The 19,018-nt window shown below is 39.6% G+C and overlaps 1 protein-coding gene across 4 annotated transcripts in view; it reads left to right on the top strand.

Annotated features, from left to right (window-relative positions):
• SSBP2 (single stranded DNA binding protein 2) overlaps window positions 1–15,033 on the top strand; it is a 195,995-nt gene extending 180,962 nt beyond the window's left edge. For all 4 annotated transcript variants that reach the window (XM_075020324.1, XM_075020322.1, XM_075020323.1 and 1 more), the window contains one exon: window positions 1,437–15,033. In XM_075020324.1, the coding sequence (XP_074876425.1) occupies window positions 1,437–1,466 (30 nt within the window). In that variant the 3' untranslated portion in view covers window positions 1,467–15,033. The remainder of the gene's footprint in view (window positions 1–1,436) is intronic.
• The last annotated feature ends 3,985 nt before the right edge of the window (window positions 15,034–19,018 follow it).

Below are 19,018 nucleotides of genomic sequence, written 5' to 3'. Positions count from 1 at the left end.
TTATACATGCCATGTTCATTCTATTCTACTTCTAGGTATCAGTTCCTCTCTAACATAAGTCACATTGTAGGTCCCTGGTAACTGTCTTGCTTTCTGATTTGTATTTCGTTACTTGGCTACCTGGAGTAGGCATTATTATGAGGTCCTTTCTCAGGCAGATTTGCTGTTCAGTTCACCAGTTTTCGTTGGGCATGGGGAACAGTTCTTGGCTAATAATAAGTTAAAAATCACAAACATATTTAGATCATCTTTTGATTACCCAGGTACAGATACAGGAAATCACTTGAACAGATGCCTTGCTTTAAGCATTTGAGCTGATCTCTGACTTTGGCTAAAGACAAGCTTGTTCTTACCAGCTTTTCTGGCCCACTGTGGGAGTGCTTGGCAGGATATGATGGGAGTAATCCCTAAAGCAGACAAACCATCAGAGGCGTGAAAAGGGACAAAACGGACTTTACCCAAGTAGTCCATTCAATGTAGTTTACATGACAGGGAAGACCCATCCAAAGTGCTTTTTCTAATATGCTTGGATACTTAGAAATGGCCAGCTTGAAATGCTAGCTTTGGCAGGATTTTTATTCCCTATCTGTTTTTTGCAAAGGCAAATTTATCTTTCTGTTTCTTATATCCATTTTCATAATGGTAATACTTCTTGCATTTGAACATTTTCCTCTACTTATAAGATTTTAGGCCCAATTAAGTGTTTCTGCAGTCTGCAATTTTAAATTTAAAACCAAATTAGGTATATAGATGTGCACTTCTTCTAGGCATTGTGGTGTCCCATTGATGACTGTAATGAAGTACTGCTAACTTCAGGACAACTATAGCTTGCATAAGGGCTGCAGTTCAATTTGTGTTACAAAAATAATGTAATGTGGTAACTGAATTTTTGGTTCACATAAAGGAGAATGACCATTGATCCTTGATTCAGCTTGCCTTCTAAAATTGATAATACAGGATAATACAGACCAAAAGCCTTGTTTAATTCCAGTCATACATATCTTTACTCCTTTCTTCCCATAAAGTAGTAAAAAGCTCTCCAAAATATTGATGTGGTTCAGCTAACCATGAATGCAGTTGGTCTACTTGAGACTAGCCACCCACCTAGCTAAATTCCCCCCAGCAGCCAACATTGACAAGGAAAAGGTGTGGAAAGCATCAGTGAAGTATTGGTTTATCACACCACTAACACCAGAACAGTCTTCAAGGGAGTTGGCTTTATCAGCAATAGCTGTGTTTTTGCATAATGAGAAAAGTGTAACAGAAGTTATGATACCACAGATTGAACTACAGCCTTAGCGCAGGCGACAGTACAAATGTAGGAGGAAGTTCAAAGAGCGTGTTGACATTTGAACTCATCGGTGTGGTCCAGAAGTCGTTTTAGTTACCTGGGGGGGGAAAAATGGTTGTTAAAATGTGGATTCCTCTTTTTTCAGTACTCCCCTAGCATGACAATGAGTGTGTGATCCGTTAACAAGTCTCGCCATGAAGACCACAGTGAGTTGGCCCTCTTCAGAGAGCTACTGCAGAAGAAAATTATTCGTCCCAGTGTACAGTTTAACAAAAGGATCTCAGACACAATCAGACCCACCTTTTTTTTTTTCTACCATCTCCCCTGTTTTGTCAAGAAAGTGGGTCCCAAACATGATTGAGACAACTGTAAAGAGTGGCGTAACAGAACTGCCCAAGATGGAACTGCAAACAATTATCTGTGTTATGTACATGTGTGGGTTAATGTATATGTATGTGTGTGTGATATAGAAATACACACATACATATATAGAACCACAGGACATTGTAAAATATTATCCCATGACATCTTAAGTAGAAATGAGAAGTAGGGACTTTTATTCCATCTTTTTTTTTTTCCTTCACGTTTACATTTTAATTATTAAAATTTGCTTTCCCTCTCCCCTCCTGAACTGTTTTATGTTGCTTATATCACTGCTTTATAAGTTATTTTTTAAGGTGAACTCAAATGATAAATTCTTCTGATTTTGTAAATGTCTGCCATTATGGATAGGAATAAAATTGCTTATAAGAGCTTTCATTAACTTGTGTTTGATACCAGTTACCCTAGGAATCACAAACTATACTGTCTTAAGAAATAGAAGAAAGCTCATCTTAATTTTTTGGAGAAATTTAATAATTTTCACCTAGTTTGGTGATTTTTTTTTTTATACTTTGCCTCTAAAAAAAGAAGCAATGAAGTTTATTTTTCTTCTTTAATTGAAGCCTAAAATCTGCAATATCTATTTTAAATGGAAGCCTGAATTTGATACAAGCTTCTCAGTTTATATAGAGTACTATAAGGTTACTGTAAGTGAGCTCCAATTGGTATAGAATCTAGCAATAAAGTGTCAGGGGTTCTTCTGCCCTTGGAAATGAGTTTTCTATTTAGCATGATCTTCTCTAGGGGTGGTAGTTAGTGGAAATACAGTAAAGTCCTTATCACCGAAACCTTTTCTAACAATTTACTATTAAGTTTCCCATTTTCAGTGATTCTTAACCGAATTGTAATAATCCAGGGTCCTAACGATAAACAGTATTTCCCAGGTACATTCAGAAAATCAGATCACCCTGCTACTTGGGTGTGTATTTTTCACCACATCTACCAGAATGAATTCCCCCAAAACTTTCCAGTAAACGGTCTGGTTTTTTTTTTTTTTTTTGAGCCAAAATGGTGGAGTAAACTTTTTATGACTACTAGCATTGCAAGGGTCTTACCTTTTGCCACGAACAGAAGAGGAACAAAGGTCTGGGCCATTTTATAAGGAGGTCAGCCTATTAGACATGGAAGCTGGGGACAGAATGGTGAAAAGGCATACTGTGTTAAAGGAAATACTTCTGGAAGCAATCCCTTGTCTCTTCAGGCAAAGCTCTAAAACCAAGATTATGGTACATTTAGTTCCTAATGATTTCCAGCCCCGCCAAGAACACAAAAAAGTTTCCAGTTGTGTAATGATCAAAAGGTTGATGATCAGCAATGCAGGCACAAAGTGGCTGAACAAAAATTCATGCCACAGACCAAAAGCTAAGTCCACTCCTTGGACTTCACATATAGAAGAGCCACTTAAGCAGTTCTGAGATGTGGTATGTCCATGAAGTCTTGCAAGGGGATTTTTTTTCATGAACTTGAGATGGAGAAGTGTGTGTATATAATGTGCTCATTGTGATGGTAGCTGCACATAATGGGATGTGTAAGGAATACTACAATCTCCCAAATAATTTTTATTTACATATATTACATATATATAATATATGAAAATAAAAAGGTGTAACACTTTTTACTCTCTTGTTAGGGCTATTCTAAGGTGAAACTCTTGGAGGCTTAAAATTACTTTAAGATATCAAAGATTTTGATAGCATTACTTTTTAGTAATAATACCTACTCTGATTAGTTGTAAATATAAACTAGATAGTCATTATGGTTTTATGGACTTTATTCCCAGTGATTAGGAAGGTGACATACATTTGCTTTTCTTTGGAAAACACTTTGTTGGTATCTCAAAAGATGCTGGAAGCCCCTACTATTGATTCGAGTTAAAAAACCACAAAATCAGATCTAATTTCCTCAGACCCTTTGCTGTTGTCACTAATACCACTGGTTTCAGTAGCTGTGTCCTCAGTGCACCCCAGCTTCTCCCATAAGCACTGCAGAGTCCAGGTGTCTTTGCAGCCTGCATTTGACATTGATATTATCCCTGGTAGCCTTCTAGGAAGGCCTTTAGGACCCTTTTCTGCCCAGTTTCAGTCAGACGATGTCACTGCTGCTGGACTCAGATAGATGGGTATGTCTGGACTGTGCATCAAGTGCCAAAGCCCATTCATTCACGCAGCAGGTAAGTGTGCCCTCGAGTGGGCTCTCAAGCCGTTGAGTGCATCTGGGGTCTGTTCTCTATCTCTAGGGGAAGCCCCCGTACCGTCCCGTGCCAAGCTGGCGTCCCTGCAGGCAAGCCGTGTGTCCATGGACCGCGCAACAGCCGCCCCAGCTGGCACCACTGAGGGCTCTCTTACAAGGCAGAGTACGTGCCGCCACTGAAGCTTCGTACCATGGCAAAATTAAGCAGAATTGGCACTTAGTATTAATCAGAGACTTGATTTTTTTTTTTCTTTCTGCATTGGCATTATCTGCAGTATTTTAGCTTGTAGGCACCTGTTAAGGATGAAAGCCTGACCATTAAATTAAACCAGTCCAAAGAAACCCCTTAAATGGAACTGCCAACACATATTGAATATCATTATCAAACTATGTTATCCTAATTTATATACAAGAGCATAACGTCTTCTCAGGCACATAATTTTTCTTCTGTAGTTCTTTCAAACTCCCTTCTATACAATTTTTCTTACTGCCAAGAAAGGTTTCTTTCTTTCTTTCTTTCCCCTTTTCATTTCTTTTTCAAATCATTTGTATCATTAAACATTGTTGCATTGATCCTGCGGCATTAATCTCGGTAGATACATTCCTGGCTTCAAAATTAACAGGATCAGGCCCTGCTTCTCATAGCCTGTCATTCTGTGCCCTGACATTGCAAGTTACCAGGTATGCCCAGCAATTCTCATAACCGACATAGCGCCACAGACCGGTGGAATAAAAGGTGTGTGAGCTTGCAAAATTTTAGATTTGGAAGATCTGCTTGAATACTCACTGTATATCTTATTGTTAGAATTTTAATCAGATATAAGGAAGCCTAATCATCTTGCTTTCTGTAGGGAATGCTTATATCCCTGTGCTAACATACATGTGTAAGGTTAGTTACATGTGCACTCTTAGGATCAGGTGATAATAACCATACATAGGTTCTGCAGCTGAACCATTAGAAAACAATCTTACGTGTCAAATACTCAACTTTAAAATTGTAAGTATCCCTTCAGATTTTTTTTTTTAAATATGCATTGTGCTTTTTGCTTGTTCATTTGTTTTCTTTCTTTTGCTTATAAAATCTTGTAGGATTTTCATCATATGTAGAGTATTAATGTGGAAAGAAAGAACTATTTCCAAGCACTGACTTTTTACTCCTGCTTATGTTTCTAATGCACTACATACCAGTGTGTCATGTCACTGCTGTTTTTATCAGTCCTTATGCAACAGCATTATTGATAATGGCAGAACTCGTCCAGCTCTGGGAGGAATTTTATTTTAAGCAGTGCAGGATATTTTTTCCACACTGGGTTTTTAGATACTTTTCTCTCTTTAATACAGAAGTAAATAGATGTGATTCTGTAAGTGGGTCTTTCAGGCAAGGTTAAAGTAAGACGACTTAAAAAGAGAAGTGATGAAATCTTAGAGTAGCAGAAATAGGGACTAACGGATCTTTCATGCTGTGAGAACTCTGGCAAATATTCTGCCCTTGTAGAAATCAGCTGAAATTGGGATTCAGTTGTGAATTTCACAGTGAAACCAGTATTTTACCTGCTGCATAAACCTACAAAAAGGAGTATTCATAACCAGATTTTATCTCCATATCACCCAGATTTTATCTCCATGTCTGAGTCTTGTGTAGGCAACAACAGGGTGTAGGGCAAGGAGGAAGCTGTATGAATCACATGTAAAGCATGTGACCTGACATGTGCATTAAAAAAATACCTGGATATTTGCACGTATGGGTTCCATTATTTTCTTAATGGTCTGAGCGTGAGGATGAACTGCAGCTGCATTCCATGTTCCCCTCCTCCACTGTAGAGTGAGGTCGGTGCATGTAAAAAACACGGCAGTAACCTTGAGTCTTTGGCATGCTGTGTGCTGCCCAGTGGCATAGATGTGCCTTAGCTTGACTGGGGGGCATCTCAGAGTGACAGCCCCCAGAACAGAGGGTCATCCATCAGCCTGTGGCTGAGGCCACATTTACCATTTTTTGTTTGGAAGCCTTCTGGTTGCAGAGCCCAGGCTGCCAATGGGTCATGTATTCAGAGACAGTAACAGCTTTCAGACTTACCAGCCAGCTCCCCTTAATATAGGATTAAACGCCCCATGTCCCAGGACATCCAGCTGTTGCTTTCCCTTGGAATGGGAATACGCAACAAGAAATATATAGGCTAATTATTTATTTTAAATAATTCAAATTAGGAAGAAGTTAACAGAATCTTGCTTCTTCATGGATAGCAATTCATGTGTCAGAAGGGCAGCTTCTTGAACTGGCTAAAAATCATTTGAATTTTCCCCTGTTCTGTTGCTAGCAAATGATATACTGCATGTAAAGATGATTTGGAGTTATATGGGTGATTTAATGAGGGACCAGCTGTTACAATATACACTGTTGAACATTTTATTATTTTTTTCCCTTTACCAGTCAAAAGGAATTTTCAGCTGATACGTGTTGCACTGATTTCTCTATCTCAGATCAGTTCACTATTTGTAAGTGTTATCTCCTGTTCCTAGTCAGCTCTGATTCTTTGTTGCTGTTGTGGTTGCTAAATATGGACTGGATTCTTCAATATTTGACCCTACACATTTGCATTTGGAGAATGTAAAATAGAGCTTAACGATGTAAAAAAAAAATGATCAGTACAGGTAAACTTATTTTTCTTTAATTCACTGTAAGTGATGATATAACCATGGCTCTTGTCCCAAACACACTTGGGTTTGGTTGGGCCCTAAGGATGGGAATCCTGACAAATCACATCTTTCAAATAAAGCCCAAAACACTCTTTCATCAGTGACAGCTCATTTGTCTTCAAACTGATCACACTAAGGATCTAATTCAGGATTTAATGATATGAAACAACTATAAAAAATCAGTACACTCAGAGAATAAATGAGTTAGATTTAAATTTTAGTGTATGCAGCTTCCTCTACTTTCCAGACATTATTGGCTCGGTCCTGTAAGCTGCTGCTGATGCCAGTTGTCCTGCTCAAATTTTGATGACATACCTCACATAAGGTAATTTTTTTAGTAGAATTTCACCTTGATCTGGGTGAAATATATAATTTATCTGAGGTGTGACACTATTTGTCAGATATATAAACTGAGATATATAAACAGAGGATCTGATGAAATTACCAAAATGATGTTTCAGCCTGAAAAACAAGAAAAAAGTCCTTACCTAAAATACTGCTTTGAGTGCATGCATGCAAATTGTCTGCCAGTGGTGTTATCCTGGAAACAAATTACAGTAACAAATTTAGAGAAAATAAATGGATCATCTACTCAGCACATTAAAACCCTGATCCTGCAAACACATTCGCATCTGTTTGAAATTAAGCCTGCACGTAGTTAATTTTAAACAGATTTAAGAATACAAGTAGTATCCTTCAGGAAAGTGGGACTGCTAATATGCTAAAACCATGCTTGATCATGGACAGTCTAGAAGCTCAAATTAGGTCTTCCCTAAGCAGACATTATTTTAAAGATTTTACCAATGCAGGAGCATGTTTATTTATCTAGTACTGATATGTGGAACAGATTTGGCTTTCTTCTGTTTCTTATTTTATTAGAGCATTTTTCACTATGTGAGCTATTTTTGTGAACTTTTCCTTCCATCTTGTTTTCAGTTGTGCAGCCATAGTTTCCCTCAACATAGCTAACAGCTTTGCAATTTTATTCCAAACTTCTGTTTGGTCACTGTTCTTCATTTAAGCTTAAAATGTGTAAGAACGCCTCTCATGTAATGGGAAAACTTGCCATAAAAATGTATAAAGGTTTTCTTGGGTACCTGTTTTCACATTTAATAAAAATGCAATTTTCAGTTATAATTTGAAATGGTCACTTTCTAGCCACTATTTAATTTCAATGTGCAAAAGAAATTGAGAAAACAGATTACCTTTTTTTATTTATTTATTCGAATTCAGCATCATAAATATTTGCTGAAAGACGTGGTTTTGGGGAAATTGCATCAAACAAAATGTACTACCTAGTTGCTATGAATAATACAGCTGGACTTTATGTTGAAAGCTCCTTCCACATCCCCAAAAGTAGATTGCCTAATATCTGATATGTATGACTTTGTAATAGCCTAATTCACAAATAGTCATTTCATTTGTCTATTCCGTGTTTTCACTGTATCTCATGGATGATTCAGGGTGCCCCTTAGCTGTGCAGGGTTCTGTGGTTGTATCTCTCAGAAGAGTAACCGAGTGGTCAAGCAGGCTTGTTCACAGGGTCTGGTAATTAAGGACTGGATAATATATCCACCAGGTGTGCACTCAGAAACAAGGTATTCATATGCTACCTCGCTGTTCTCTTGAAAACTTGTACAAGTCTTCTTGCAGTTAGATATAAGGCTCCCTTAAGATTTTACAATGCCAAGACAAGAAGCTTAATTTTGCTAAGAGAAAATTCTGGCAGTTTAGCACGTTTTCATAGGGAATCAGCACAAAACATGGGGATTTTGAAAAGTGATGCATTTTCTTAATAACCTAGGTGTACTAGGAAATAGACCATACAATTTAGAAGTTTGGTCTGTTACAGACATATATACAGTTCCTCAGATTAGGAGGGAATTATAACAATAACCATGACCAAACCTATGTTTGTCCCTGTAGAGTGAAATCATCAGTAATCGCTTTTGATGTGAAGAATTATTGCTATGGAACAACTGCTCCGATCCTTGAGGAGCCAAATTATCAACTGGATGAACTGGATATTTGTAGGCTTTATTTTTGTTGTTTAATCTTCATGTTTTTTCTCTCTCATTTGGATTTTCCCAATAAATGTACCATGCCAGATCTTTGCACAAAAATAAGAACAATTTGCCCAATAAACATAGAGAAAGTTGTTCCCATCTGTAACTAGAGCCCTACTGTAGAGAGTTTCTTTCATTGGAGACACTGAGTGTAACAACAAATAAGAAGTGGCAGTGCAATATCCTGAGAGCTTGTACTGTTTGAGATTAAGAAAGTTAGCATCTCGCAGACTCACACATTAGGTGAGATGAATTCTAACAATGACATAAAACAGCTTGAAACAGAAGCTGGTGTTTGCCATGCAGATTGGAGGAAAATAAAATCTAAATAGAGCGTATTTAATTGAAGTAGAAATTTACTAAAGCTATAATTTACTAGGAGAGTTTGAAAAGTGTGTTACTGATAACAAGCTTATGAGCAGCAAAAGTGGTAGCTAGGTTTCAGGAGCTGCTCTCTTTTTTAATGCAGAGGTGCATCCTGCAGAGTCTGTAATCCCCAGCAGAGAGGTTGGCTTTCTTGATCTAGGCAGGTTGTGGACCAGGGGCTGCAATATCCATGGGCCACACCTTTACTTACAGGTGAGCAAAGTGCAAGTGCCCTTCCAGCAGATGTCAAAGTCCACCTCTAACAGGAGCACAGAGCATGTCCAACAGTTTAGTGGGAAAGAAAAGCAGTGTTTGCTAAATTGTCTATAAACATGACGTTCAAAAGCAGGTATAAGCTGCTCCCCGGTGTATTTTTGTTTTTCTGATTAACTCCTAGTTTTGATTTGATTCACATTTACATTGATGATTAAGGAAGAGAATACAACTTCCTAAACTAGGAAGAGTGGCATGAGTAAAGTGGAAGCTGGAGCTTTCTGTTAGCTGAGAATCAAGTAATTTTTTTTTTTCCAGTACAAAAAGCATCCATACAATAAACTTTTTTAGCCTTGTGGTGGCTATTTGAGAAGTGTGAATCAAAATGCTGCTTGTGCTTAGAGACCAATTTTCACAGCTTTTTTTGTGGCAAGTATCCCCTGGCAAAAATGTTGTGGTGCATCTATTTTGTGCATGTTTGCCTAAAACCACAAAAACAAATTTTTTTATGGACTGCTGTACATGCATCTGGCAAACACTTGGTTCTGGTGGGAAGAGGAGGAAGATTTAATAGCTGGTGGGTCAGCATATTTATGTGAATTACTTAAAGCATTGCTAAAGTATTGTCAACTTTGTTCACATTGCACAAGATACTCTGTGTAGTCTACTGCTGGCATTATAACCTCAGTGATCCATGCATATTCTGTAAATTCCTGTAGGTTCTGTGTAAGAAACCTTGTCACCATTGCTTACTACTGTAAATTCTTGTTTTGAAGCAAGAGGTAGCTTTTGATTGTACAGCCTTGTGTATTATATACTACAACAGTACTTGTTCTGTTATCAAAACTTGCTGTTCACATATAGTTAAAGCTTTGTTAAGCACGCTTAGTGGTTTCAGAATTTATTTCAAACAGCAGATATATAAGCCATTTAGAGGAATATTAAATGTAACGTAAGAGAATTCAACCCAGTTCATATCCTTTTTGAGAGCTTGGGGTTGGAATTTAGCAGACAACAGGCAGCTGCAGGTTAGAACATTTCGTGGCTCTGTGCCGGCTATGCAGTGTTTGCTTTCCAACTGCAGGCACCTGCAAGCCTGGGAGATCAGACCCTGTGCAGTGGAAGGTCTCTCCTCTTGCTGTCCCCCAGGCAAGGCACCTACAGGACCTCGGGAGACTGTCGCAGAGAGACACGCCAGCCTGCAGCCTTCCTTGCACTAAGTGAGCAAAGACATACTAGCTTTTCCTCTGGTGTTTTTTGTTTGGGTTGTTTTGGGTTTTTTTCCCCAAAACTGCATTGGTGCCAGGACAGAAACCGTCCTCTAAGGGTATGCAGAGGGTAGAACACTGCCTCTGTATTGTGTCCTTGTCCCCAGCTAACACACAGTTTACATGAGGCAATGTTTTAAGGAGAATTTAATTCTTTGTCTGTTTATTGAGAGAGAAAAATAATCTGAATTCTTGGATTCTGGCTTCTTTTATATTAGTATTTTATGATGTCCAGCAAAGCCCTGCAAATGTGTGTGTGTTCTTTGCTGGTTTCTGACATCAAAAATTCCTGTCCTGTCTAGACGAAAAGACAATGATGAGAAAAGTGAAAAAGCTGGGAAAGTTGAAGGGGATTCTTATGGACTATTTTAAGTTCTGTTTTATTTGGTTTTATTGATAGTTTAAATGACTAGCTTAATCTTTTGAATAAAGGCAGTCTTTTGTTAGCGACTTCGCACCTTCACCCTTTCATGTAAGGCTTTGAGTACTCGCAATAAATGTTCCTCACACTTTCAAGCCAATCTGTAGATAAATTCCCTATATTTCTAAGGTCAAAAAATGTTTGTACAGATTACTGCAGCCCTTTACAGAGAACAACAAGTCAGTTGCAATCCCTTAATCCCAAGTATTTGCAGGTCACATTTAAACAATTAGGCAGGTGTGTTTGAGACAAAGAATGACTTTCAACATTATAAATGAAACTAATGTTCAAACTCAGTCTCTGGAAGTAAAGAAAACCTCAGTAATTGTCCAAATTCCAGCAGGAATTAAATTTGTCAATATAAATACTAATGTAGGAAATACATGCAAAACTTGATACTGCCTCTGACCTTAAGCATTCATATTGATAGCACTGGGGGTCTCACAAAGTTTGTGTGTTTCAGAACAGCTGTATTTCTCCTCAGTGTGTGCTTCATTTTCATTATTGACAGCTACTGCAAAGAGTCAATCCATGTCATGCTGAAAGAGTTCAAAAGCATGGCGATACAAAATTGCCACAGCGTCATAAATACAGGGAGGTGTGGGAGTGTTGTGTTAGGATGAGTAACCACTCCAGCTGCAAACTTCTCCGGACCTTATGTGTAACTTTTCTGTAAGTCAGAGGAGGGACCTAAGAGGAGATGCTTCTGGAAGATTGTATTATGGCATCAGTTGCCCTGTCCACTGATGAATCCTGCATGCTTTTAAAGGCATACAGTTAGGTGGAATAAATCCAAGGGTTTATATTTAGCTTCACATCCCTGTACACAGAAGTGTATTTATTTGAGCCTGGTATGGGCAAGAATAACGCAGCTCCTAAGAACCTGAATCTGAGTGGCTTCCAAATGAGTTTCTGAATCTTTCAATCTCAAACATGAAATTTCTGCCCCATATTTGCTATTTTCTTCGTCTTTATTTTTTTATAAACAGGTATAACTTCAACTAACTTGTTTGAACATTTCTAGAATGTTTACACCTGCCTAGAAATCCTCACCTTTATTTGTTAAGTGGGGTCTCTCACTCTTTCCCTGCACTGATTCATTCATTGAATGCAACACATGAAGAAACCGTTGCATAGATCAATCAACACCAGCAATATGCTGCTTTTAAATTCAGCTGTAAGGTTGTAACTAAGGTATTAATGTTCATACTTTCTAGGGATGGCTAAAGATCCCTTTCCAGAGAGTTTTAAGGAATAGATCTAGGAGCTCCTAATTCAGGCTTGTGAGAATACAGGTAGTAATGACAGTTTATGGGGCAGGTCTTTTTGGTAAACTTGTGGGAAATTATGATTTCACATGCTGGTTTGGAGATGAGGAAAGTATCCAGTTTTGGATGGACCAGATATTTGCAGACAGTGTTACTGCAGCTTAGCAAAACCCATTTATAGCAGGTTCCACCTCAGGCTTGCACCATACACCTACCTTATTCTAGTTCAGCTTGTTGTCATTCTTCATTAACTGCTGGTACGCAATCATAACAGGAGTTGTACCAGTTCTTGTTGCGAGCTGAGGAACAGCTGTTTAAAAATACAAATGTTGTAAATTGCACGTTTTCACCTTCATGAAGTGTCCACATTCTCACAGCTGGGCCTGAGACAGCAGCTGCCTCCAAATTTGCCATGTAACTTCATCACACAAAACTGGGTGTAATTTTTTTGTGAGTTTAACAGGAGTGGTATTGATACATTTGCTGTGTTTCCCAAGTTGTGAGTCATTCAGTGTAGAAAATGATATGCATCTCATGTACCTATGAATAGAAAAATTGAGAATCGTTTTTTATGATATGCTAGTACAGTCCCTGCTCTGCTCCTCAATATTTTGAGTGCCGAACTCAACCAAAACATTTCACAGATTATCTTAGCCTCATCTCTGCATGAAAAAGGGTATGAATTTCCAGTTACTGTTTCTGTGTTCTCGGTGAATTCTGGGCCAAAGGTAAAACAGTTGCGGTGGTAGCCACTTACTGACAATTTTACAGATGCATAAAACCATTCTCTCTGTTGTCTGACACTCTTCCAGTTTTCTCAGTGGATCACCATGTTCTTGACTATCTTGATAGGTATTGTCAGCCAATGGAAGAAAGATGGACAAGCTCACCACCCAGGAAGGGTAGAAATGTAGCAAGTAATGAGCTATCTTCTCCAGCAATCATTTACTTTTAGTGCTTAACTTTCAATCAGCATTTGTATCTTCAGTTATTATTTTACCATTCAGTATCTTGAGGTGGTATAAGCAAAAATATATGAATATATATAATTTATAAGAAATATAGGCTTGTGTTGTGCCTTTGTAATACTCTTCAGCTTCAGTATCTATAAGCTATGAGCAAACTTCTTCCCTCTTTTGGGGTGTTCTTTACTACATAGTAGCTGATGGCTCCATTAGTACTGGCTATTTGAGTCTTCTGGGGATAACGTTTATGTTTTCCCTGGTGAAAATGCCGTAGTATTCTCACCAGACATAAGCACAATGACATATCACTGCAGTGCATGCTGTCTCTTAGCTTCTCTCTACACGTGCTTGCATGTTGGAAATTTAGAAATGCTGCTGTATAAATTGCTACATTGTTTACCCAATACAGGTGTTTTTCTGCATCCCTTTTTTGCTCAAAACTCCCATTAACTTGAAAGTTAGCGATGGCTTGAAAGGGGGTTTTGGAAGCACAAAGGATGCAGGGAGCAACTCTTCAGTAGTTTACAGGCTGCTGTAAATTGTCTTCTCAGCAAAAAAATGTAGCATTTTAGCAGTAACTTCCTAGTGAAAACACTGAGCGTGCTTATCACTTGAGATTTTAAGAAAAAAAAGGTGTCAGACTGTGTAATTGTATCTCATCTAATTTTGGCACAACCAGTAATATTTGATGAGGTATGAACCTCAGTTGTGTCTACATGTTCATGATCTACCAACCGACGCAGAACTGAAAGGTGAACAGCCATGTTTTAGTATCACAGCTACACAAGAAATCACAGTTTTCAAGAGGTTCTGTTTTGACTTTGTTTCTTTAATACATTTTCACCTCGGAAGTACTTTTCTGTATAGTTACCTGAGGCTTCCTTTCACCAACCAAGAGTCTGTAGCCTTCTGCACTGTGAAAGGCAAGCCCTGTGGAGAAACGTGGGCTTTGCGCTTGCCCAGCAAATTAGCAGAAATTTCATCCAAGCCATAAAAGCCTCTTACGTTATTCTGTGTTTATGTAATTAAAGCAATTAGGGATAGGAGCTTCAGGAATAATGAGATCTCTCTGTCCTCTTGTTTTACTCTCTCTCTGTACTTCATAGGGATTTCAGAGTTCTTTTTTCAAGGCTCAGCTGTGTCTCTTTAAACCAGTGCAGTCTAATCATCATGTGAGATTCAGTTTATGGAGGTAGCATTGGAGCGTGAAAGATTTACTTTCAGTAGCAAGGAGTAACACATGTCCCTGTGGACATGGACACTTGCAAGTCTGACACCGAGAATAAAAAAAATCAAGATGGTACCAGTACATCAGACTCTGTACTACAGTGGGTTTTTTAGCCTTTGTCATTTGTATTTTATTTTGCGGGAGGAGTTGGGGAGTCTCAGATCACATGGGGAATTTTAGAAGTATATCACTCAACAATCATTTTATAAAGTCTAACTTCAAAATGCACTATGATTTATTACAAAAATATATTTTCTTCTGTTTGCTGACATGGTTGTTCCATTTTGTGATAAGTTAAAACTCAGCAGTTAATTTGTTGCACTGCCTAGCTGCATGAATTCATCCAGTGTACATATGTACCTGTGCAGCATTACTTTGGGTTTTGTATTTGAATTTGCAGTATTGATTATTATTTTTGTATTTTACTTTGCCTCTGTTATTGGAATTGTAGTAAACATAATTTATACATATGATTTTACAACTGTTTTGCAACTGAAAAGTCTTCTTTAAATTGTAAAGTTTTATTGATGGATACTCATTAAAATGGTATAAGAATTATATTAACAATTGTTTTGTGTTTTGATGCTCTCTGTACATAAATATATGTCTATTTATCTGTTTAATGGTGCTTGTGTCTTGCAATTTTGGATACATTTTAGAATAAAGTTTCATTTTACAAGAAGTAGTTGTATTTTCACAAGCTGTGTCAAAAAAACCCCTTTTTTCATTAATAACTAGGGTTATGAAAGAAACCTATGAATCTCTTAGAAGATTTATAACTTCAGGCAGTGATACATTTGTCTTATAAATATAGAAGTATGCAGTCTACAGAGATGCACAGCTATATACTGTAGTTGATTTACTGCAGTAACTGACATCTGTATTTAAAACATTACCAAAAAGATCCATTTTGGAGGTGTGTCCTAGAGCTGCTGACTCCATTGGTAAGAGATTTGTGAAGGTGTTAACGATGTCACAATTATCACATTAGTCTGTTATTTTCCAAGGAATGCTAACACTCTCCAGTTCTGCATACATCTGCTTAAATACAGAAGGAATTCTGGTAGAAAGCCAAAAACCAATTCTAGGTGACAGGCTTCTGTGGAATTTCGGTTCTTCATCAGACCTCCTTTGCTACCCTGTTGTTCTATACCATTTCTCAGAATAAATTCTAACTTGAATGAAATGCAGGTCTGGAGCAGTTGCACTGGTTGACTGGGCTGCTAGCTGTCTATGTGCCGTATGATTGAATAGTACTTCTTGCTAGCTCTAATGGCTTTACTTTACAGAATATTTATTCACATCTAATACTAAGCTCATCTTTAATTAATAAAATGCCTCACCTCTTCTGGCACAATTCCTGTACAGGAATTGTACTGTGCAATTGCACTGTTCTTCACAGTGCTCGTGAGACACGCTATTGTGCTGCACAAAGCTTTTTCAGTTACATTGCTTCAATTACAAATGCATGTTATTACAAGATGACAACATTCTGTTTTTTCTTTGTAAATGTATTAAAACAGTACTGCACCTGTTGTTGTTTTTACTATTTCACTTCAGCAGGACAAGCCTCAAGCCATTAAGTGCAAATCATTTATTGACAAAAACTTTTAGAAAGTGCATTAGCAAGCAACAGTTCTGAAGGGAAGTCAATTTCTTAGTCAGTTAAACAAACTTTTAAAGTTGAGTATACTCTTAATTCACCAGCAGTTCTCATTTCAAAAGAACAATTTCACCAAAGTCGGTAACTGAGTGGTGTATGGGTTTGGATGTAAGGCATCCTCCATCTGCATTTGACCATTTGTTCCTTGCCACAGTGGGCATCGATAATGAGAAATCTGATGGTTTACAAAGATCCTTCCCAGAGACTGCCTTAGCCACATAGTGTCGGTCCAGCTACCTTCATCTGGTGGTGATGCCAGAGGTGCCGGTATAGGCTACTGTGCCACAAGAGGTACTTTTCAGCTGGGAAACCATTGGAAAGCACAGATCTCCTCTGTGAACTTGGATCAGTAACTTAATTTCTCTAATGTATCAGCTGTGAAAGGAAAACAATACTGACCTTGCAGGTATTTTGTGAGGTCAAATACACTGAAGGCTATAAAATACTCAGTTACTCCAATGGAGACTGTGTAAGAAGCTAAAGGAGTATAAGGGACTGCAGAGAAAGGAGTTGCTGAAGCCAACTGGAAGACATACGTTCGAGTCTTACCTCAGCAGACAGGGTCCAACAAGAGGAGCTGGAGGGCAGGAGAAATGCAGCTTACAAAAGCAGAGGCGTATTTGGGAAAAGGGCATTTTAGGCTGTGAGTTCCCTCACCTCACTGTCCAGGTGTGTCTCCCAAGTGTCCATAGCAGTGGAATCCATGTGCATTGCTTATTTGGATCCTGGGTGGCCATTCCTGTTCTTGAAGGGCAGCTCCTACTTCTAATGGACATATTGCAAATTACATCCTTCCCTTAGAAATCAAAATGTACATACAATTCTGAGGTGTGTTTTTCAAATACCAGCTTTGCCTTACCCCAACAGAAACGACAGAAGTTACCTTTTCTGTTTCTCTAAAACTCCTCCACACAGCCCGAGAGGTCTGCTGACCACTCGCCCCAAGCATGTACTCCTCTGCAGACTTCAGAAAGTTTTAGATCTGAGCCGATTTAGATTTTACTTTTACCTCTCTGTGATACTAACAGCTTTGTAGCTCCTAATCTCACAGCAGACAACAGCTATGTCATGGGCCAAACACCTGATCGCTGGGACTATGTTAAATGGAGGTGGAAGCTACCTCTGAAAGAACAACAAATAAGCATTATGTTAGAGAAAGCCTGGTCAATGAGCATGACAAGGTAAACCTGAAGACAAATTTACAAATAACTGGCCTAGGCAGGCAAAACACAAGTTGTTTTTTTTTAAATAGAAAAATGTTTAGTTCTGTTTAAAGACTCTTCCTTCTGAGATCCAGGATCCATGCTGTGAGAAGTAATACCTGAGTTTTTGTCATCTGGATTGAGCAGACGAAGAAGGAGAAAATACTGGCTGTATACTGTTTACAAACTCTGTTCAGGTAGCAAGGCTGCGGTATGCCACTGCCACTTCCAAGAGAGTCTCTTTCTTTCCTTCACAGAAGCCAATCAAAGAAGGAAAAAGAAATCGGTACAAACTTTTTTTCTGAAGCAACAGAATAGAAATAAATCTAGGGAATAGCACAGCATGCTAATTTTTCAGAGCCAGTATCCTCTGGAACGCAAGTAGTGTGATGGTACAGCCATTCTGTTGCTTGCTAAAAGAGTATGTGACAAAGAAACAGAGATCTTGCTATAGTGCAATGATAGTAACAGACCATGTGGGAAGAAAATCCCTACTGCACTGAGAAACTCTATGTTGGTGAGGCAGGTTGGTTAAAATTCAAATTTTCCTGGCTGTTATGGGTTAAAGCTGGATCTTTAACAATGTTTAAATGAACAGGCATTCACGGTATAAATTCATTTCTGTATGTTTTTAATAAACATGGGAAGCCTGTCATTGTGGGTAACAAGTTGTGGCTAAATGATAAAGAGGAAAGGCTGCAGAAAACAGTCTGTCTTCCTGCTCTATTGAAAACCATGCTATTTACAATACCCAGCGGGGGGAAAATAGCAGAGAGTCAGACACAAGCTTTGCAGTCTTTCCTTAAAGACCATTTACAGGTTATAGACTCTGCTGCCTTGAAGCAACACGTCTGCTCCACTGAGCAGCCTTGCCTTAACAGCTGGCAAGCCCACCCGGTGAGCATCTCCAAACCACCACCCTCTTCATGTGGTTGAGCCTTCAATAGTAATAATGCTGGTTATAACCATGGTAATAGTCAAACGGTGGCCTTCCTGACCGATTCAAAAGCGATTGCCCTACTCTTCCTCAGGACTTCTTCTATTTTCATAGTTTGCAAGAGCAGCAATAACCCGCAGTACCTTACCAGCCATGTGAGGATGAGGAGGTAAGAGGAGGAGCCCTCTGTGGGGTCTCCAGTTGTTAACTCCTGCAGGAATACATGACGGGGGTCGCGAGCACCGAGGCAGGTGTCGAAATGTCTGACGTACCAGCAGTAATGGCAGTTCACCGGGCCGTGGCACCTTCCCACCGGGCCCACCAGCGTCTGGAGGTGGGAATGTGCCTTCCCTGGGCCCATCTGCTGGGCTGTCAAGTTGGTGACAACACGAGCGAGAAAGACTTCAAGAAAGAGAAAGAAAAAAAAAAAACCCCAACCAGTTTAAATCTGGCCCAGATTATAAATATTTCAGCGGCGACGCGCGGGCCCAAACCCACCAGCGGCCGCGGCACAGGCTCTTGGCGGCCCCGCCACCGTGGCGGCGGACGCCCGGCCTCGGGACGGCCTCGGCGGTGCCGGGGCAGGATCCGCGGGGCGGTGGGAGAGGGGGCAGCGGGGCGGTAAGGAACGGGCCGCGGCCCCCGCAGCCCCCCGTCCTCTCCCCGCTGGGGGGACGCGTTTGCTCGGCGGCGCCTCCGCGAACGCGCCGCGGCACCCTCCCCTCAGCGCGGCGGGCTCCTTCCCGCCTCCCCGCAGCCCCGGCGCGGCCCTCGCCAGCGGAGGCGATCCCGCCTCAGCCCCGGGCGTTGGGGCGGGACCGGCCCGCCCCAGCCCGGTAGGGCAGCGGAGAGGCCGGGAGGGGCC

Source organism: Buteo buteo, chromosome Z (genome assembly GCF_964188355.1).
Source record: "Buteo buteo chromosome Z, bButBut1.hap1.1, whole genome shotgun sequence".
Lineage (NCBI taxonomy): Eukaryota > Metazoa > Chordata > Aves > Accipitriformes > Accipitridae > Buteo > Buteo buteo.
Note: the sequence above shows the minus strand (reverse complement) of the source record. Positions and strands in the feature narration are given on the sequence as shown.